Below are 16,778 nucleotides of genomic sequence, written 5' to 3' on the forward strand. Positions count from 1 at the left end.
ATGGAAAAAAAACTATATTTTTAAAGATTATTCAAAGGGTAACGATAATAAGCCTACGCCTATTATGCACGGATGCTCCTTGCTGCGCTCCTAGGGTTAGGGTTATGGTTACGTTAGAGGCTGTATGTAGAAACACGCCTCTACGACTGATTAGATAATGCGTACGTGATGCACACCTGTGTTGTCGTTAGTGTCGCTAGGCATGCTGTGAAACAAGGGCATGCTGGTAACAAATTAAACGAATTATAGGATAAGTCATGCAAAATGCATTGACTTTTTAATGAATATCATTCTTCTTAATTCCGAATATATACTGCCTTTAACGTATTAGATTGATAATGCTTAAGTGACTATACGACGTTAAGCTGGACAGTGACCCTTATCGATACTATCCAGTCACACTGCCAAAACGATATCAAACCCACCGATTCTTGGCCATTTGTGGCGTTGCAATTTCTTGTTCGGTCCCTCGTTTGTTTGATTGGGGTATTTAAAGAGGTAATCATTTGATACACATGTTAATGAATATTGTTTAATATTAACAGAACCTCTACAGGTCTATTTGCGTGGTGGGAGAGGATCCTTTGAAGGTACAGTCCAGGTTCGCTACCAAGGTGTATACGGTACAGTGTGTGACGATGACTGGGATTTAGATGACGCCCACGTCGTTTGTCACACATTGGGGTATCCACGTGCTTCTGCTTATTACACCAACGCAACCTTTGGCGAAGGCACAGGGGAAATTATCATGGATAATGTGAATTGCACGGGATCTGAGTCAAACATCGCCTTCTGTCAACACAATGGTTACCTATCCCACAACTGTGAGCATCGTCAAGATGCAGGAGTCACGTGTGACGGCATTGGTAATTGTATTTTGTCTTTAAATTCTAGGGGGGGGGGGTAGTACTTACTCTGAATGAAATAATTCATTATATACAACACCTACGTGGATCCTTGCCATTTGATTGGAGGATTGTTGGTCACACAATGTTCTTTTGCACGGGCGTGCATTTTTGGTACTATTCGCCGTGCATTTTTGGGTATATGCAGACTGCGTACCTCTCTGCCGTGCGCGTATCCCTGCGTGTATCTGACGCGAAGGCAATATGAATGTAATCGAGAAGCTTGACTCCAACTTTAATTTATCTTTAATATAAGGAGTAAGCATAATTTGTTGATTAACCTTCTATTAGAGCTTCTTCATTGTTGTATAAAACAAATAATGAATGTTTATTCGTTCATTCGTTCAATAGTGCGAATATTTTCATTCGTTGAAAGATTAAGGTTAATTCTATTCAACTCATGCAAATATTCGCACTATTGAACTCATAGCCATTCATTATTTGTATACTATATACCGCACATAAACATTTTAGGCCTCTGATTGGTCAAAACTACAGGATAGGAATTCGCCATTGAAGGCTTGGTAGTAATAGTATAGATATATTGACTGATATGATATTAACAGTTATTTCTTTAGGCTCAAGGGGTCATAGCAGGATGTAACGTCCCCTAAAGCCTATCGAAACAACTATGCCTCGAATATTAAAGCAGTAAATATATCTTTGGTAGACCGCAAAAGAGTCAAAGAATACAATTTGGGACTCACTTATATACCAATCATGGGGTCCTCACATTCACAAATTATCATCAAACTGTGCTCCAGTAGAACAGGAACATTTAGCGATCAAATCACACTGTGATTATGGTATCCGCGCTCGAGCTCGCGCAAAGTAATATTTTAAACACGGAAACCAATGGGGATCGCAGCAAAATTTAACTATTCCCGCATTTTTGCGGCATAGTTAATAAACACGACTTCACCTTCATCCAGTCAGATGACAGGATTAGGAAAGATTCTTACAGTAAGGTATATAATATAGATATATTGACTGCTATGCGAGGCATAGTTGTTTCTATAGGCTTAAGGGGACGTTTCATCCTGCTATGAACTTAAGGTGTCTTTCATATTTACTGGGCAAAGCTCTACACGGCGATGTACGGCGATACAGCTCTTCCGTCGAGTTTAGGGAACGAACACTAGTATGGCCGAACACGGTCGTGAAAATCAACAAGACGGAGACAATTCTGGTTCGCACATGCGCAGATTGATTGTTGAGCTCGGTTACCCTCGTCTTAACCTTCCGTCGTGTTTGCGAAAGCGCTCTATATACAGGTTACATAATGAAGAAGGGAGCATATAGTACAGGACTATGTCGGTTGAGTAAATTCTCCCGTCGTCTACGCGAAAGCGCCCTAGTAATGGGTATGCGCACAGTGTCACAAATACACATGCAAATACATGTTGGTAGGCATATGCTGTTAATATATATATATATATATATATATACTTAGCTTTGCTCTATCCTTCCGTACAGTGCTCAATACCTATAGGCAGAGCAATATATATATATATATATATATATATATATATATATATATATATATTGAATAAGGAAGACTAATGGAACATGGATGCTACTCCAAGTTTCACGCCTTGCGAGCGATCATCAGGCAACTGGTGGCAATCACGATTACTCTACAACCTGGGTGCAAATACGTCCAAAATAAGACTTAACTAATACAATACAATATATACAATACGATTTACTCATGGGTGAAGATGCTATTGTAATTGCTCAGGCACTGTGATGGATAGGGTATCGCAAAATAGTCTCCACCAAGGTGCTAGTACATAAATATTTATTAATTTATTTAAGTATAGTCTCTTTTGAAGTTGCAGAGGTACAATTTGTTTACATGGCAGCAATTGGAGATGAGTTCTGGTCTTTTGTTCAAGAGTCTTTTGTTATGGGATACCCCATCCCATAACCTACATGTTTCGAAATCCATCGCAGTACCTGAGCAATTACAATATCATCTTCACCCATGAGTAAATGTTATAGCATTGTATTGTATTAATCGTGTACTTTTAAGAATGCTACCAGTTGCCTGATGATCGCTCGCAAGGCATGAAACTCGTAGTACAAACCATGTTCCATTGGTCTGCCTTATTCAATATATATATATATATATATATGTATATATAAAAGTGCGAGAATTCTCAACTCTGATATATTCAGCATTGTCACGCGGGATGTGGTATATAAGACTGCTTACTGCGACTCAAGTCACGGTTTATTTTTGAGATCACCTTCGGCAATAGTTTTAACCGCTGTCGATGTGTAGACAATGTGAAATGTAATTCAAATCAGAAAGGGTCAAAAATAGGTTATTATAATAATAATATTGGGTTCTTGTATAGCGCTCATATCTGTCAGACTTGACACTTTAGGCGCTCCAGGTTATTACCCTGGCTTTAGCATGGCTGCCATTACGGCGCTCTATAGCTCTAGCAATATATATTTCAGACCATTTGATTTATTTCCATTTCCAACAAACTAAACTAAAATACATAGGGTTGCATTGTTAATAGTAAAACAATTAAACTTAACAATATAACTTTAATTGTTCCGCAGTGTACAACAGACACATTAAACAAGTTGGTCATGGAGGGGACTGTTGAAAAGCTGTGATTGTGGATTGCATTACCCTATAACTTATAGTTGCAAAAATAGTATATCAATAATTAGGAAACGCACAAATAAACCAGATTGACATAACATAACAAGAAGTGAAAGGGACAGGAAAGAAGGGAGACAAGGAACGAGAGAGTACATGTAGGCACATCCTTCTGGAGCTGTGTTCAGTACTATGGAATTAGCCTTGTAGGCTGTAGCAACATAACTGTGCAACTGATAACTGTGCAATATAAAAACAATCATGGTTTAGTGGACACGTGTTAAAAACGGAAATGTTTAGACACCGGAGGTATGCGCGTAACCAGTAACAAATCTTTGGTTAAAGGGACAGTTGAGTTCTTGGTTAAGACCGCAAATGCCTTCAAAGTGCAATGTTATTGCTCTTATTTTTATTTATGACATTTCTAGTGCCCATTTATGATCTTTAAATTGCTATGAAGGTAATTTTACACCCCAAGATGTGTGAAATTTAGATTGAATCCGATCATACCAAATTAGCTCCACTTCAAAAAAAATACGGTGACCGTTAATTAATTAATTAATAATAACAATACACGGGCCGGCTGGTTGTGCATACTACAACCAACACGAAAAAGCCAACCGTAATATGCCATTATTGGCATTGGCTGCAAAACTATCAAAAACTTGTAGGGGACCCAAAACATTAGAAATGGTTATATTTATGGATCTTTCAGCCGTCTCTGAACTAGTCTAGTTTTGGACTCTATATTGATTTTTGTTATTCGCCGACTATAAACGTTAAGCCGAGTGATGGCGCGATCCTTAGTCGTTTATAGTCGGCGAATAACAAAAATCAATATAGGGTCCAGAACTAGACTATCTCTGAACCGATTTTGATCCAACAAAGACGATTTGTCATTTGAATTGTATGCTCTTTGAAATTTGATACTCAGTTTTACATTATCTCACAAAAATAGGTAATGGTAGCCCATTTATTGCTTTACAATGCTCCCCTATTCCTTTTCGAATTGCTTTTCTTTTTCTTTTTCTTTTTCCTTTAAAAGTTAACGCCTATTTGAGAGACGGGAGCAGCAGCAGAGAAGGTCGGGTCGAGGTCTACTATCAAGGATCACGGGGTACCGTTTGCGACGATGGCTTTGGTATGACTGATGCGCATGTAGTTTGTAGAATGCTAGGTAATACCTTCGCGGAATCCTTTTCGTGCTGTGCGGCATTCGGCCAAGGAACTGGGGACATTCTCCTGGATAATCTCCAATGTACGGGAGACGAAGTGACGATTGGACATTGTATGCAGAATCCATTTGCAACACGCATCTGTGGACACAGTGAAGACGTAGGAGTAACGTGCATTAAACGTAAGAATAACAATGATAATAATATTACAAGAACTTAAAGGAATTAATTCCTGTCAGATACCCATTTACTTCACATGGGTCGAGTGCGGCAAATCAATGAAGATTAAAGTCTTACAAAGGACATTAGTTCCATGACAGCAACTCGCCGACACTCCCTTCAAGTATCAACTGTCAGGAGGACGGTGTAAAACCAAAGCTAACTCTGTTCTCGCCTTATTTCCAATTTAGATAATAGGGCCTATATTCCTACAAGTAAACTGATTCTAGTTGAATTCATGGACTTCACGTGTTAAACCCCACCGAATAAATAGATCCCATTAAATTGTTTTTCAGTTTCAGTTTTCAGCTTTATCTGCCATTTCCAACAGAACAGTACATTTGATAGGAAATAAGATATACAATACAACATTCAATAATATAATACATTTTACATGGTTTAAAGTTGTGAAATAGAATGTATACATAAATATCCAGTATATTGTTTTTTTTTAAGTTAAAAAAAAGGAGTAAACCTGTGGAAATGGAGGGATCCACTGAAAAGCAGAGCTTGTAAAATGCGGATCCTTAAAATAATGACAAACATAATTTCTGTATTAAACATGTAAATATATTGACTTGAACAAAATATATATACATAGATAAAATTGTATCCTTTTGAGAGTTGCCAAAATCGGGGACGCTATACCATGGTAATTTTGATTTTGATTTTGTTTTTATAAATTGAATTGAATTTATTTTCTTCTGCAAAACGTACAAATCAAATTTCATTTTAACGATACAACATGTACAAACTTAAATAATTTTGTTGAACGTGTACACAACATAATAGTATTAGAAATGTTGACATTGAAGGAAAATGTAACTGGTAAAACACTATCAGTCTATTAGACCCCTGTTACAGTGAGTAAAAGGCCTGGCCCGGCCTTTTGCTCACTGTAACAGGGGTCTAAGTCAGTTATATATATACAGAAGAAGAAGGGCTATCACAATAAGTGTTTGCTTGATAGCATGACAGCCTGGGACGGGATAATGGTGAAGAAGGGATGGACATCGAAATAAGTAGTAGTAGTAGTCACTCTATGCAGACCGAATTTATTTTATTTTCCACATAATGTATTTAATGACAAGATAATCACAATAATAAACGTTATGATATAACAGAAAAATTAGCATTGAAATATTTTTGACATTTTTTTAATAGCTTGTAATGCAAAATTATTTAGTTACAGATATGGAAAACGAATTTATTTGGAAGCAATTAATAACTGAATCTTGGAGATTACGGAGTCGAATAAACATGACGGACACAAAAACGAAACAAAAACAAATACGTCAAACGCAGGTGTAATACTTGTTAGCGAAGGTGAACATCGTCGATACATATGATGCAAATGTCTACATTATACACTAAATATGACCAATTTTTGTGTGAGAACAGGTACAGTATGGTTTCTGAATACGCACCTTATTTTGGGATTATCGAGTAGACGAGTACCCTAATTTTCGAAAAGAGCAGGTATATACATGTACACTTTCAAAAGGTTCGTTAACATCATGAACATGACCCCTTCCGTTAAATGTCTTCCTTTTGTGTGAGGAAACTAATAGAAAGTTGTCCCAAACTACGTCACAGTGACATTACCGATTCAACTAATATGAAGTGCCTATACGTGATCAGAACTTGAACCTAAATATAATTTGCTTGTTTGTCCGATTTCATTAGAATATTCCCCTCTTTGTTTTTCTAATGTTCTGCTTTCTTTAAAAGTACTAGTCTGCCAAGATTTTATCTCTCTTTTTAATTTGGTGTATTTCTAAACCAATTTCTTTTCAATCTGGCATACATTCAGACCACATATACAACATTATTTCATTTGTATCAGTTCCCGTGCGTCTTGTTGACGGAGCTTCAGCCAATGAAGGGCGAGTCGAGGTGAACTACCAAGGATCATGGGGTACAATCTGTAATGACTCTTGGGATATCAAAGATGCTACCGTTGTTTGTCGAATGCTGGGTTATACTGGAGTCTCTTCTGCAATGGTGCGCTTCGGAGAAGCCACAGGTGATATCATCCTCGACAACGTCGGATGTTACGGGTCAGAAACGCACATCGCACAATGCACACATGGCGGCTACGAGATCCATAACTGCGAGCATTCTGAAGACGTTGGTGTTATATGCAGCGGAAAAGGTATATATTCCCTGTATTAAAGGCGGCCTATCCTGAAACAAATATACTTATGAATCATGTTATTGTACTTCAAAGCACGAAATTAATCATGTTCCTCTCAGAAGGTTTTATTTTACGTGTTATTATTGGTTCTAGGACACCTATCCCCTGGACATCCACCCCCGGATAACCACCCCAGTGAACTACCCCCTAAGACAAGTATCCCCTTGGGCAACCACTCTCTAGGACGAATACCCCCGGGCAACTACCCCCGGTCAACTACCCCCAGACAACTACCCACTACGACAACCATCCTCTAGGACAACTACCCCCGGTAGAACTATATAAGGGGGTAGTTGTCTCGGGTGTCGTTCGACAGAGAAAGAGTACAACTACGACAAAGAATTATACCACTAAGCCTGAAAAATGTTCTCTCTTCAAAGAATCAACGAACTATATTAAGATATGTACGACAAACAAAGAAATACGATATCCTTAACCCCCCCCCCATCTATCTATCTCCCCTCCCTTTTTGTGTGTTGTTTTTGTTTTTGCTTTTGTGTACTACAAACGTATTATGTAAAGTCACTGTCTATCCGTCGATATGTCCAGTGCATGCTTCTGTTCTATTTTTTTTTTATTTAAAAAAAAATGTTTTAAAAGTTTCTTTGCCCGTTCCTGACAGAACGACATCGGCCAAAACATGGAAACTCAAGTGACGTCATGCTTAGAAGTACACTGTGTATCTGAGTGGCCTAGATCCGCAGGATTGATAAGCTCGCTCAATGACTAGACTAGGCGTAAATAGTCAAATCTGACTGAGCGCCAACAACAACGGGTGTAGTTGTCCTGGGGGAGGGGGGGGGGGGGGGTGGGGGATGGGGTACTCGTCCTAGAAGGTGGTTGCCCTAGGGGGTAGTTGTCCTAGGGGGACGTTGACCGGGGTGGTTATCCGGGGGTGGATGTCCAGGGGGTAGGTGTCCGGATACGGTTATTATTACTTGATATCATCATCCAAATATTATGGCTCACTTTATGTTCTTTCAGTGGCCGTTTTCGTGCATAGCCAGCCGCAAATGGGGATTATTTGACGAAAAATCAATGCTTTTATAAAGCCCAGATAATTTCGTAAACATCAACAAATTAGTTAACAGTTAACAGTTAGTTACTTGTAGAAAACCCAGATAAAACACTTGTCAAAAGAAGGCAACTGCACCAATTATACAATAAACTCCCAGTTTGTAAAATCTCGTTGGTTTGATACAGATTTTATGTAGTGCAGCTAGGCTATTATAACAAAAATGCCAGAAATAAAGAAAAAAGTGTTCTGGCCCATATGCAAAGACTACACAGTTTATGCATACAACTCAAACGAAAGAAGACACTTATGCTGACCTACACGTCGCCGACTGACTGCGTGGAAGACTTTGCTATATATTCTACAGACCCGATCCATGTTAGTAGGGCGTGCGATCTGCCATTTTGAAGACAAGAAAAATTTGGCAAACTATTGTTTCAAGCCATATCTGTAACATGGCTTGGTTTAATTTAATTTTTCTATTTTTTAATAATAATAATATTGTTTCACAAGTTGAAATTCATTTTGTAATTTCTACTTGTAGCTGAACTCAAGGTTCGCCTCGCAGACGGTCCGGATGAGAGCCAAGGTCGTGTTGAATTATTCTACTTCGGGTCATGGGGTACCGTCTGTAGTTCCAACTGGACCCCATTGGACTCGGAAGTGGTCTGCAGAATGTTAGGATTCGTCGGGGCTATAGCATATTCAACCAACGCAGCATACGGACGTGGGACAGGGGAAGTAATACTACGTTGGCCGAGATGCTCTGGAAAAGAATCGAATCTTCTTGAGTGTGATCGTTATTTTGATTTGGGTCACACTTATTGTGGACATACATCCGATCTCGGAGTTTCATGCTTAAAAATGGGTAAGAATTAAACCATATTGAAAAGTCAAGAAGTTCGAGAGGATGTCTCATGGTATGTCACATGACATCCCACTTGTTATTAGTGGCGTAGCTAAAAGAGAACAAGGGATCACGTGCCAATCCGATGTAGAATGGCTAACAAAGGGTAAAGATGCTCGAGAGCGGAGCGGGGGACAGTCGAGTAGGGAAAGGCAGCAAAATACAAAAACAAAGAAACAAAGAAGAAGAAAAGCATTAAAGGACCCATTCCCCTACGTACAACAACGTCCCTTTACCATGGCGTTTAACTCACCAGTGACCGGTGTTCACACCATCTCATCTGACCTCTTAATGGCGGGATCGATGCGTAAATACAAGCATTAATATTATGCCCAGAAAGCTTTACGATCTTCAATATAATTGGAAGTCGAGTTTTAAGCATGTGCTTCGGTGCAGCGCAAGTCCTAGTCAATTTAAGCACTCCGTCACTAGGAGCTTTTGTGACTCACAAAGGTTCCAAGTGATGGATCCTAGTCTCTGTCCTGAGTGCTCGTTCGACCAAGCACATTCAGACACAACTTTGAAAGCAGCTTGTAACTCTCAGTAAAAATCAATGCGTGGAGGCATTGTGTTCAAAATGCATGGGAAAAATCTTTCAAAGTCAACCTACGGTCAACCTAGATTTTGGGGGAAAATAATACTGTGGGTCAGTTATCTTCAAAATCTATGACGAATGGGTCATGTAAAGAAACGTTCCACATTGCAAATATATCAAACAAATATTATAAACCATTAGTTTTTAAAATATTTAAGAACAGCAGGTTCAAGATTTCCCCATTTATACCACGCACTGAACGATGAGGGCACTATATTCACTGTGCGATATCCGCTGCTTTGTGAGCATTTGCCGGCAGTACACGGTTTTCCCAAATTTAACCAAAAAAACCCAAAACGTTTTAGCCCTCCATAGGCTATTTTATCGAGTCAAACAAAACATTTTACAATGCAATGAAACGAAGTCTTTCTTTAACTTTATGCTACGGTCACAAAGGTTTGTACGAACGATAAATTCGTACGAATCTCCCTGTTTTTCCATTGTTTTCCCGAATTTCCGTTGTCTGAAAATCGTTTGTACGGCGTTCGTAGCAGTTCGTAATGGCATTTGTGACCGAGGCTTAAACGAAATAGAATACTTTAACGTTTCTCTCCTTGTTGTTCACACAGTGACTGTTACTTAGTAAAAATAATTTTTTTACATACCAGCTATAGAATAAATATTTCTCTCATCTTCATAATATTGAATAATCTTCAAAGAACTTAAATTTGGAAGTTTGTTTATTAAGCTTTTGTACGAATAGTTGATTCTTTTCCCACTTGCGTTTGAGTGAAGCATGGAGCCTCCAAATAGAATGTATACCAACCAACACTGGCAATCCCTATGCCTAAAATCCCTCATTTGCCTCTCATCTACCATCTACCATCGACCCTCCTGAGACGCAATTTGGCTCGCATTTGAACACTTTATTTGACATGCAAACAATGAGAAACAATTAGCAGTAAGCCCTTTTAACTTTCAATTGTGAATACCACATTTACTGATCACTTACCATCCCCATTATACAACCCTAAACTTCTGTTAGATAATATTTATTAAAAAAATCATTATCAAAGAAATAAGAAAATAAATGGAAAAATACGTTGAAACTGTTCTTTTAGTAAGAATATCTGGCAAGTAAGGAGTTAAGAATCTACCCCTAAAAATGTCTCTTTGGGTTTCTTCTTTAAAGAAATATTGACCATATTAATAGCAGTAATAGCGTCGCCAGTCTACCTTCCGTCGGCAACGTGATACTAGGGACTTTTAGATTTACACGACGAGAACGTGGACCTCTACGTGTGACATCCTTTTAAGGCAATCTGCCGGTCACTGCCAGTGCCTTTAAGACGTCACATTGCCTGAAGAGGATGTCACACGTAGAGGTCCACGATCTTGTCGTGCAAATCTAAACGTCCCTACTGTTGTCATTTGATTTCAGATGATCTCCGGGTGCGTTTGGTCGGCGGAAGATCTGAAAACGAAGGCCGTGTTGAGATTCTATACCTTGGTACTTGGGGGACAGTGTGTGATGACAACTGGGGCCAAAATGATGCCAACGTGGTTTGCAGAATGCTCGGCTACGAACGGGCGGAGAACTTCTCCTGTTGCGCTGCCTTTGGACTAGGATCTGGACCTATTGTTCTGGATGAAGTGGAATGCGAGGGTACAGAACCAAACATAGGCCATTGTCGAAGAAGTGACTACGAAACCCATGACTGCGACCACTCGGAGGATGTTGGTGTCTTATGCATCGAAAATGGTAATTGTTGTTTAAACACGTAGCAAAACAACAAACAACAGCATCAATATTTTAATAACAATAAATTATTGTTTAATTTTCGAGGGAGTTAAATCAGTTTAGTTTATAGAATATATAGAGATACAATACTGCATTGCATTTAGAATAGAAGGCTTATAAAAGTTCCACGTATGGAAACACCGTGTACATAGTCCTTAAATGTACTATGTCCAATTTGCAGGGCAAACAAAAAGGTTAAATTCCAATGACATTTGAAAGACAATACTAATTTAGAACTTCTCTCAAAACGAATAGGCTTGGAAATGGCTTTTAGTGGGGAAATAGCGACCATGAGTTGTCGAATCGACTTTAGCGATTGCGTGTGTCTGTGTGTGTGTGTGTGTGTATTGGGTTTTTACAGACGTGTATCAATCAGATATGATTTTTTACGTCTGGAGACCGACCTTTCAACGTCACCATCCGAAAGACGTGACTCAGTTTCGAACCTGCCTCCTCGGCTGAATCAGTTTGTAACTTCCACTGTTAGCTGGATTACATGCACACGCCACAAGAAGTTGCGATCACCTAGGTAATAGTCTGATTTTTAGATCCTTTAACCGAATGATCGTATGTTTTGTGCTGCACAAAGATTCAATTAGTTTAGTTTGGCAATTACAAATAGTGGGTTATTGATGTAGACAAATGCTCATGTACCCTTTCAATTTTCAATATTTTATGTATGTTATTACCAAAGAAAAACAGATGTCAGTCAGACACTCAATAGTGTTTGACAGTGAAGTCTAGAAGGTGAACGGTTCTCCTTGCATACTAAGGACACTGCTAATGTTTGAATTTCACAGATAGGACATACATGACATAATCATAATTCCTGCAAAGTTCTACAGAATTTAATGTTGGTTGAAAAAGGGACATAGTATCTTCCAAAAAACATATTCGGATCTTCAGCAAGAGTTTTGAAAGAAAGGGAGCATGTTGTTCAAAACGTTATGACCTTTCTTTCAGTCCACAAAAAAGTCCTTGTAAGGACTACTTATAATATACTTCCGTAAATTTGTGCATATTTCTACCTGTTTCGCAATGCAAACCTACAAAACTTGTGCATTGCAAGTAAGGTAAAATATAAGTAATTTAATATGAAGGTTTTGATTCCCTTTAATTCAGGGCCCTAGTGTACTCTAGCGACACTAAGGCGCCACTGAACTACTTCGTCTTTTGGTTTGGTTATCTCATCCCCACTCCATTGACTCTACATGCACATTAAACTGGGGAAATAATTTTGCAAACGTTTTCACGCGCTTTAAATGCAATGTTAGATGCAAAATTCGCGAAAATGGCCGTAAAAAAGCCACCACAATATACAGATTTTTACCTTCAATTTAATTCAAGTTCGGTTCACCTGTTCATCAATCGATAGGCTGTTGTAATGGAAACTATTGCACGCTTTTTTTAATGAAAACAAAGTTAGTCTAGTCACATTTGCTCTACGGTTAGGACACGGCGGCCGTAGGCTCCCGAAATCGAAAGACACCTGCGACGGCCGCAGAGGATCTGCTATGGCCACAGGGTCACCCTAGGGAGTATCTCTATTTTTCACAGGCCGTAGGGGTCGCCGTGGGATTATAGCGCGGAGTTATACATTTTTGTTATTCCCAGGTTCCAAGCTACGAAAGCTTGCAAAGAGGTCACACAAACAAAAAAATATGATTATTTTCTGCTTCATTTACTATTTATAAAGGGAAAAAAAATCTTCAAGACAACTCCAAGGTTCTATTAATAATACGCTGTCCTGATAAAAAAAAAATTGATTTTTATAATTACTATCACCCTATTAACAGCCCTACCGGATTCCATGTGCGCAACCGCTGGTTTCCTTTGGGAGTGCGCATGCGCATGTTTCCTTCGCGAGCTAAATCTGGGCTCGCTATAGCGCTAGGGTAAGAAAAAATAAGACGCCACCAGCCCAGCCCAGCCTAAGCACTTAGCATTTTTTCACCGGGCCTCCTAATGTAATGATCACGCCATCTTTGGGTGGCAGCAGGCGCGTATGCAGGGGAAGGAGGGGGGGGGGGGGAGGGGGTGGTTAAACCCCCTTTGAGTTTTTTGTATGTATATGTTTTATGTATGTTTTTTTGGAACCCCCCGCTTATTCAGCGGCTGGCTGAGTCGTTGCGATTTTTTGGGACTCCAAAAAAAAAGAAAAGTGTACGCTTAACCCCCCACCCCTCCCCCCCCCCCCCGCTTATTTAGCGGCTGGCTGAGTCGTTGCGAAATTTTGGGCCCGATTTTAAACCCTCCCCCCTTTAAAAAATCATGCGTACGCCACTAGGTGGCAGCAAGTAACAAGTTGGTGTGGTGGAGATCAAAATTAAATAGGCCATATTGTAGACTACCCTAACATTTGTTAATGCAACCGTTTGTGAACAATGTGACTGTGGGAATGCTGCGGCAGCCCTATAACTGCTATTGGACGTAGATATTGTAGACCCCACGGCCGCGGCGGCAAACGAAGCACACGTAACCGCGTTTCACCATTCATTTGATAATGATATAGGAGAGAGTTGTATAGTGATTAATTAGTGATATAAATGTGATAGGCCTAATTTATATTAATTCATTGAATTTACAGAAGTGGAACAGGAATCCTCTACAACCATGGCACCGAATGGCAGTGAAATGGGTCTCTCCCAGCCTGCCACATTTGGTAAGTTAAGTTGCAAGTTACTATTAGCCTTCAAAATGTTTACCTTATAGATTTGATCATTTTCTATTTCATTCTTCTAGGCTTAAGTGTTTTATTTTTCCATTGTCTCTTAGACAGGAGAGTCATAATGTATAAATCAGTAACACGATCGTAAATACTCCCGATAGATCACCCCAGGCAATCTTTAATAGCCTTGTGCGTTACCTAGTGATGAGTGTGGTGCTTGACAATCACGTATAGCGTAATCAGAACATAATTTGTATTGAATATATTACGAGGTCGATATTAGTTTTATATTATATTATATATTATATAGGTATTGAAATTCTCCTCGAGGTGATTTAATAAACTTTTCTCCCATCTTGTCTGGTATATTATTGTTGCCGGTCAGTGACAGAAGCAGTGAATGTTCACATTGATACGGTCTATCATAATTGGGATTTCGTACGGTTTCCAAACGGTCCTAATCTTAGTCACGAACCTTCCTTTTATACGGTACACATTACACATTGATATGCTATTTGATTTTATGTTTGCGGCTGCATGTCTTTTTTTAAGATTCCAATATTATTTCTTACCCAGGTTTAATTGGATTCCTCTCCGTTGCAGTTATTGGTATCCTTTTGGGTTGTATCGTCATGACATTAATGGTGCGGAAGTACAGGTATGCCTCACAGCAAAGCACGTTACATTGATATTGCATTTAGCTTCTTTTTTGGGACTGAAAGAGAAGGTTGAGTTCTGGAAATTGGAAACAACAATTTGTGAGATTTGGCCGTTCTTTTGATGTCAGTTTGGAAGAATATCACAGGATGTATGTCACCTGAAAGGGATTGCCCTTCAATAACTCTTATTTTCGAAACAGTACGAGAAATGGCATAAAAGTCTCTGCCCGTATTCAATAAACTTCAAAGATTTATTAGTAAAAAACTCCATGATCTAGATCCAACATCAACTCTAGACTACCAATACTTTTCTATCAAACGACTTCGGAAAGCCCCACATGGCTATATTATGCTGCGGTTAAAGTCCATGAAGGTAGATCTTGAAACGGCCGGCCAGTTCTTGTTATTTACGCTACCGTTTACATCATCTCCTGCTAACCTAAACTGAATCAAATTGCTAAATCTAACCTTTTTCAGACTCATAATAATGCACAAGATTTGTCTCATCGAATATTATGCCGATAACACATCATTCCCTGTTTACACATTTGCATTCCAAGGACCATGAGATAATTTCTTTGCGACATTATGTTCAAAATTTAGAAGTATAGTCCTGAAGGCTATATTCAGGCTATGCCTAGATTAGCTATCATAGCGCTATTTGCATTACATGCATGCAAACTGATAACCTGAGCTGCATTTTGTACGTTTTATTTTTATTCCATTTGATCGAAACCCGAAGCGACACTGCGTGGCACTCCCGAAATAGTCCCTATCCAAACAGCCTCAGAAGTATCCTTACATGTAGGGTAGAATTCTTACGTATCTGAGGTATCTCATTTGTACAAGAAAACGACAAGCTAGTTAAGCACTTTCTCTTAATTAGATAAAATCTGAAAATATCAACTACCTCCTAGGGGAAATTACTTAGCCCCCAATGCTTTAATAGAATACGCATTTTTGCTAAGACTTTTCTCTAAGCAAAGACATAAGAGAAGTAAAGAATTGTCATGAATAAAAAGTTTTGGGGTCGGTCGAAAAGGGCAATACAACGTTTTTTTTAAGGCCTTATTTAAATTGCTGCCAGACAGTTTCTTCCACAATTTCAATGTCATTAACTTTATATTTTATCATATTAATATATAGGTAACTAGAGAAAATGCTAACTCTCTTTTACTTTCATCTTCTTGTCTCTGTTAATTGCCTTGAGGAAATAATTTATATTTTTACTGTCATGTTTAATTGGGTTCTCTACAACTACAGGAGATCAGCGAATCAGGCTAGTAGTCAGCAGCAAGGGACAGCGAAACAAAACTGTTACAACGGACCACAACATGGTGAGGAAGGTTGCTTGGAACTTAACGTTGTCCCTCCCAAGCTACCAGAGAGATCTTCACGAGATCAGGGTGAAACATACGAAACGCCACGACATGCTGACAATGGAGATGTTTATGAAGATATTAAGATCTAAGAAGAAGAAGAATACAAAATCTAGTAGTACTTCTCTAGCTCTCCCCTTTCCATCTCTCTACTCTTATCACTCTTCCTACCTCTCTACCCGTCTGCCTTTTATGTTTTACCTCCCTTTTCTCTCTCTTTTAGTTATCTTTCTCTGGTCTGAAAATATATATACATTTTGAAGAACAACGTAATTCTTTGACCATGTTAATCGTTCTTTATATTTTCCAGTTGCTTTGCAATTTACTTTTATGTTTAATTATTTGAACCTGCAAGATTTAACTTCAGTTCGATGCATCATATCTCTAATTTGATGCATTTCTTAATGTTCAATTTGAATATATTAAATCAATATTTACTATGTTTTTATTTACTTTGTACGAAATTCTGCATTTCTGCAATTTTCTTAGAAAATAATATAATATGGAGCAATGTGTGATTATTACGCTAGATTATTTTAATTTAATATAAATGATAGTGTTGTTTTTTTTAATTCCACGTTTGCTTATATAAAAAAATGTATATCTAGATTTATGTATTAAAGGTTGCATTCGAGCTCAGTATAAACGCGTTTAATAGGACATATATTCAGGATTTTCTGTAGAAACGTCCTTTCGTT

At 38.6% G+C, this 16,778-nt stretch overlaps 2 protein-coding genes across 2 annotated transcripts in view; both read left to right on the forward strand.

Annotated features, from left to right (window-relative positions):
• Nucleotides 1-11,358, forward strand: part of LOC105439513 (deleted in malignant brain tumors 1 protein-like) — a 37,353-nt gene extending 25,995 nt beyond the window's left edge. Inside the window, exons 2-6 of the mRNA XM_030983653.1 lie at nt 546-866; nt 4,571-4,882; nt 6,766-7,074; nt 8,676-8,999; nt 11,015-11,358. Of these exons, the coding sequence (XP_030839513.1) occupies nt 546-866; nt 4,571-4,882; nt 6,766-7,074; nt 8,676-8,999; nt 11,015-11,358 (1,610 nt within the window). The remainder of the gene's footprint in view (nt 1-545; nt 867-4,570; nt 4,883-6,765; nt 7,075-8,675; nt 9,000-11,014) is intronic.
• A 2,608-nt stretch (nt 11,359-13,966) lies between these two features.
• On the forward strand, nt 13,967-16,511 carry LOC105444650. Its single transcript, XM_030983787.1, has 3 exons — nt 13,967-14,036; nt 14,619-14,700; nt 15,965-16,511. The coding sequence occupies exons 1-3, from the start codon at nt 13,988-13,990 to the stop codon at nt 16,170-16,172; spliced, it is 339 nt and encodes a 112-aa protein (XP_030839647.1). The 5' UTR covers nt 13,967-13,987; the 3' UTR covers nt 16,173-16,511.
• The last annotated feature ends 267 nt before the right edge of the window (nt 16,512-16,778 follow it).

The sequence above is a fragment of the Strongylocentrotus purpuratus genome, unplaced genomic scaffold (genome assembly GCF_000002235.5).
Source record: "Strongylocentrotus purpuratus isolate Spur 01 unplaced genomic scaffold, Spur_5.0 spur5_scaffold_13, whole genome shotgun sequence".
In the NCBI taxonomy this organism is placed as follows: Eukaryota; Metazoa; Echinodermata; class Echinoidea; order Camarodonta; family Strongylocentrotidae; genus Strongylocentrotus; species Strongylocentrotus purpuratus.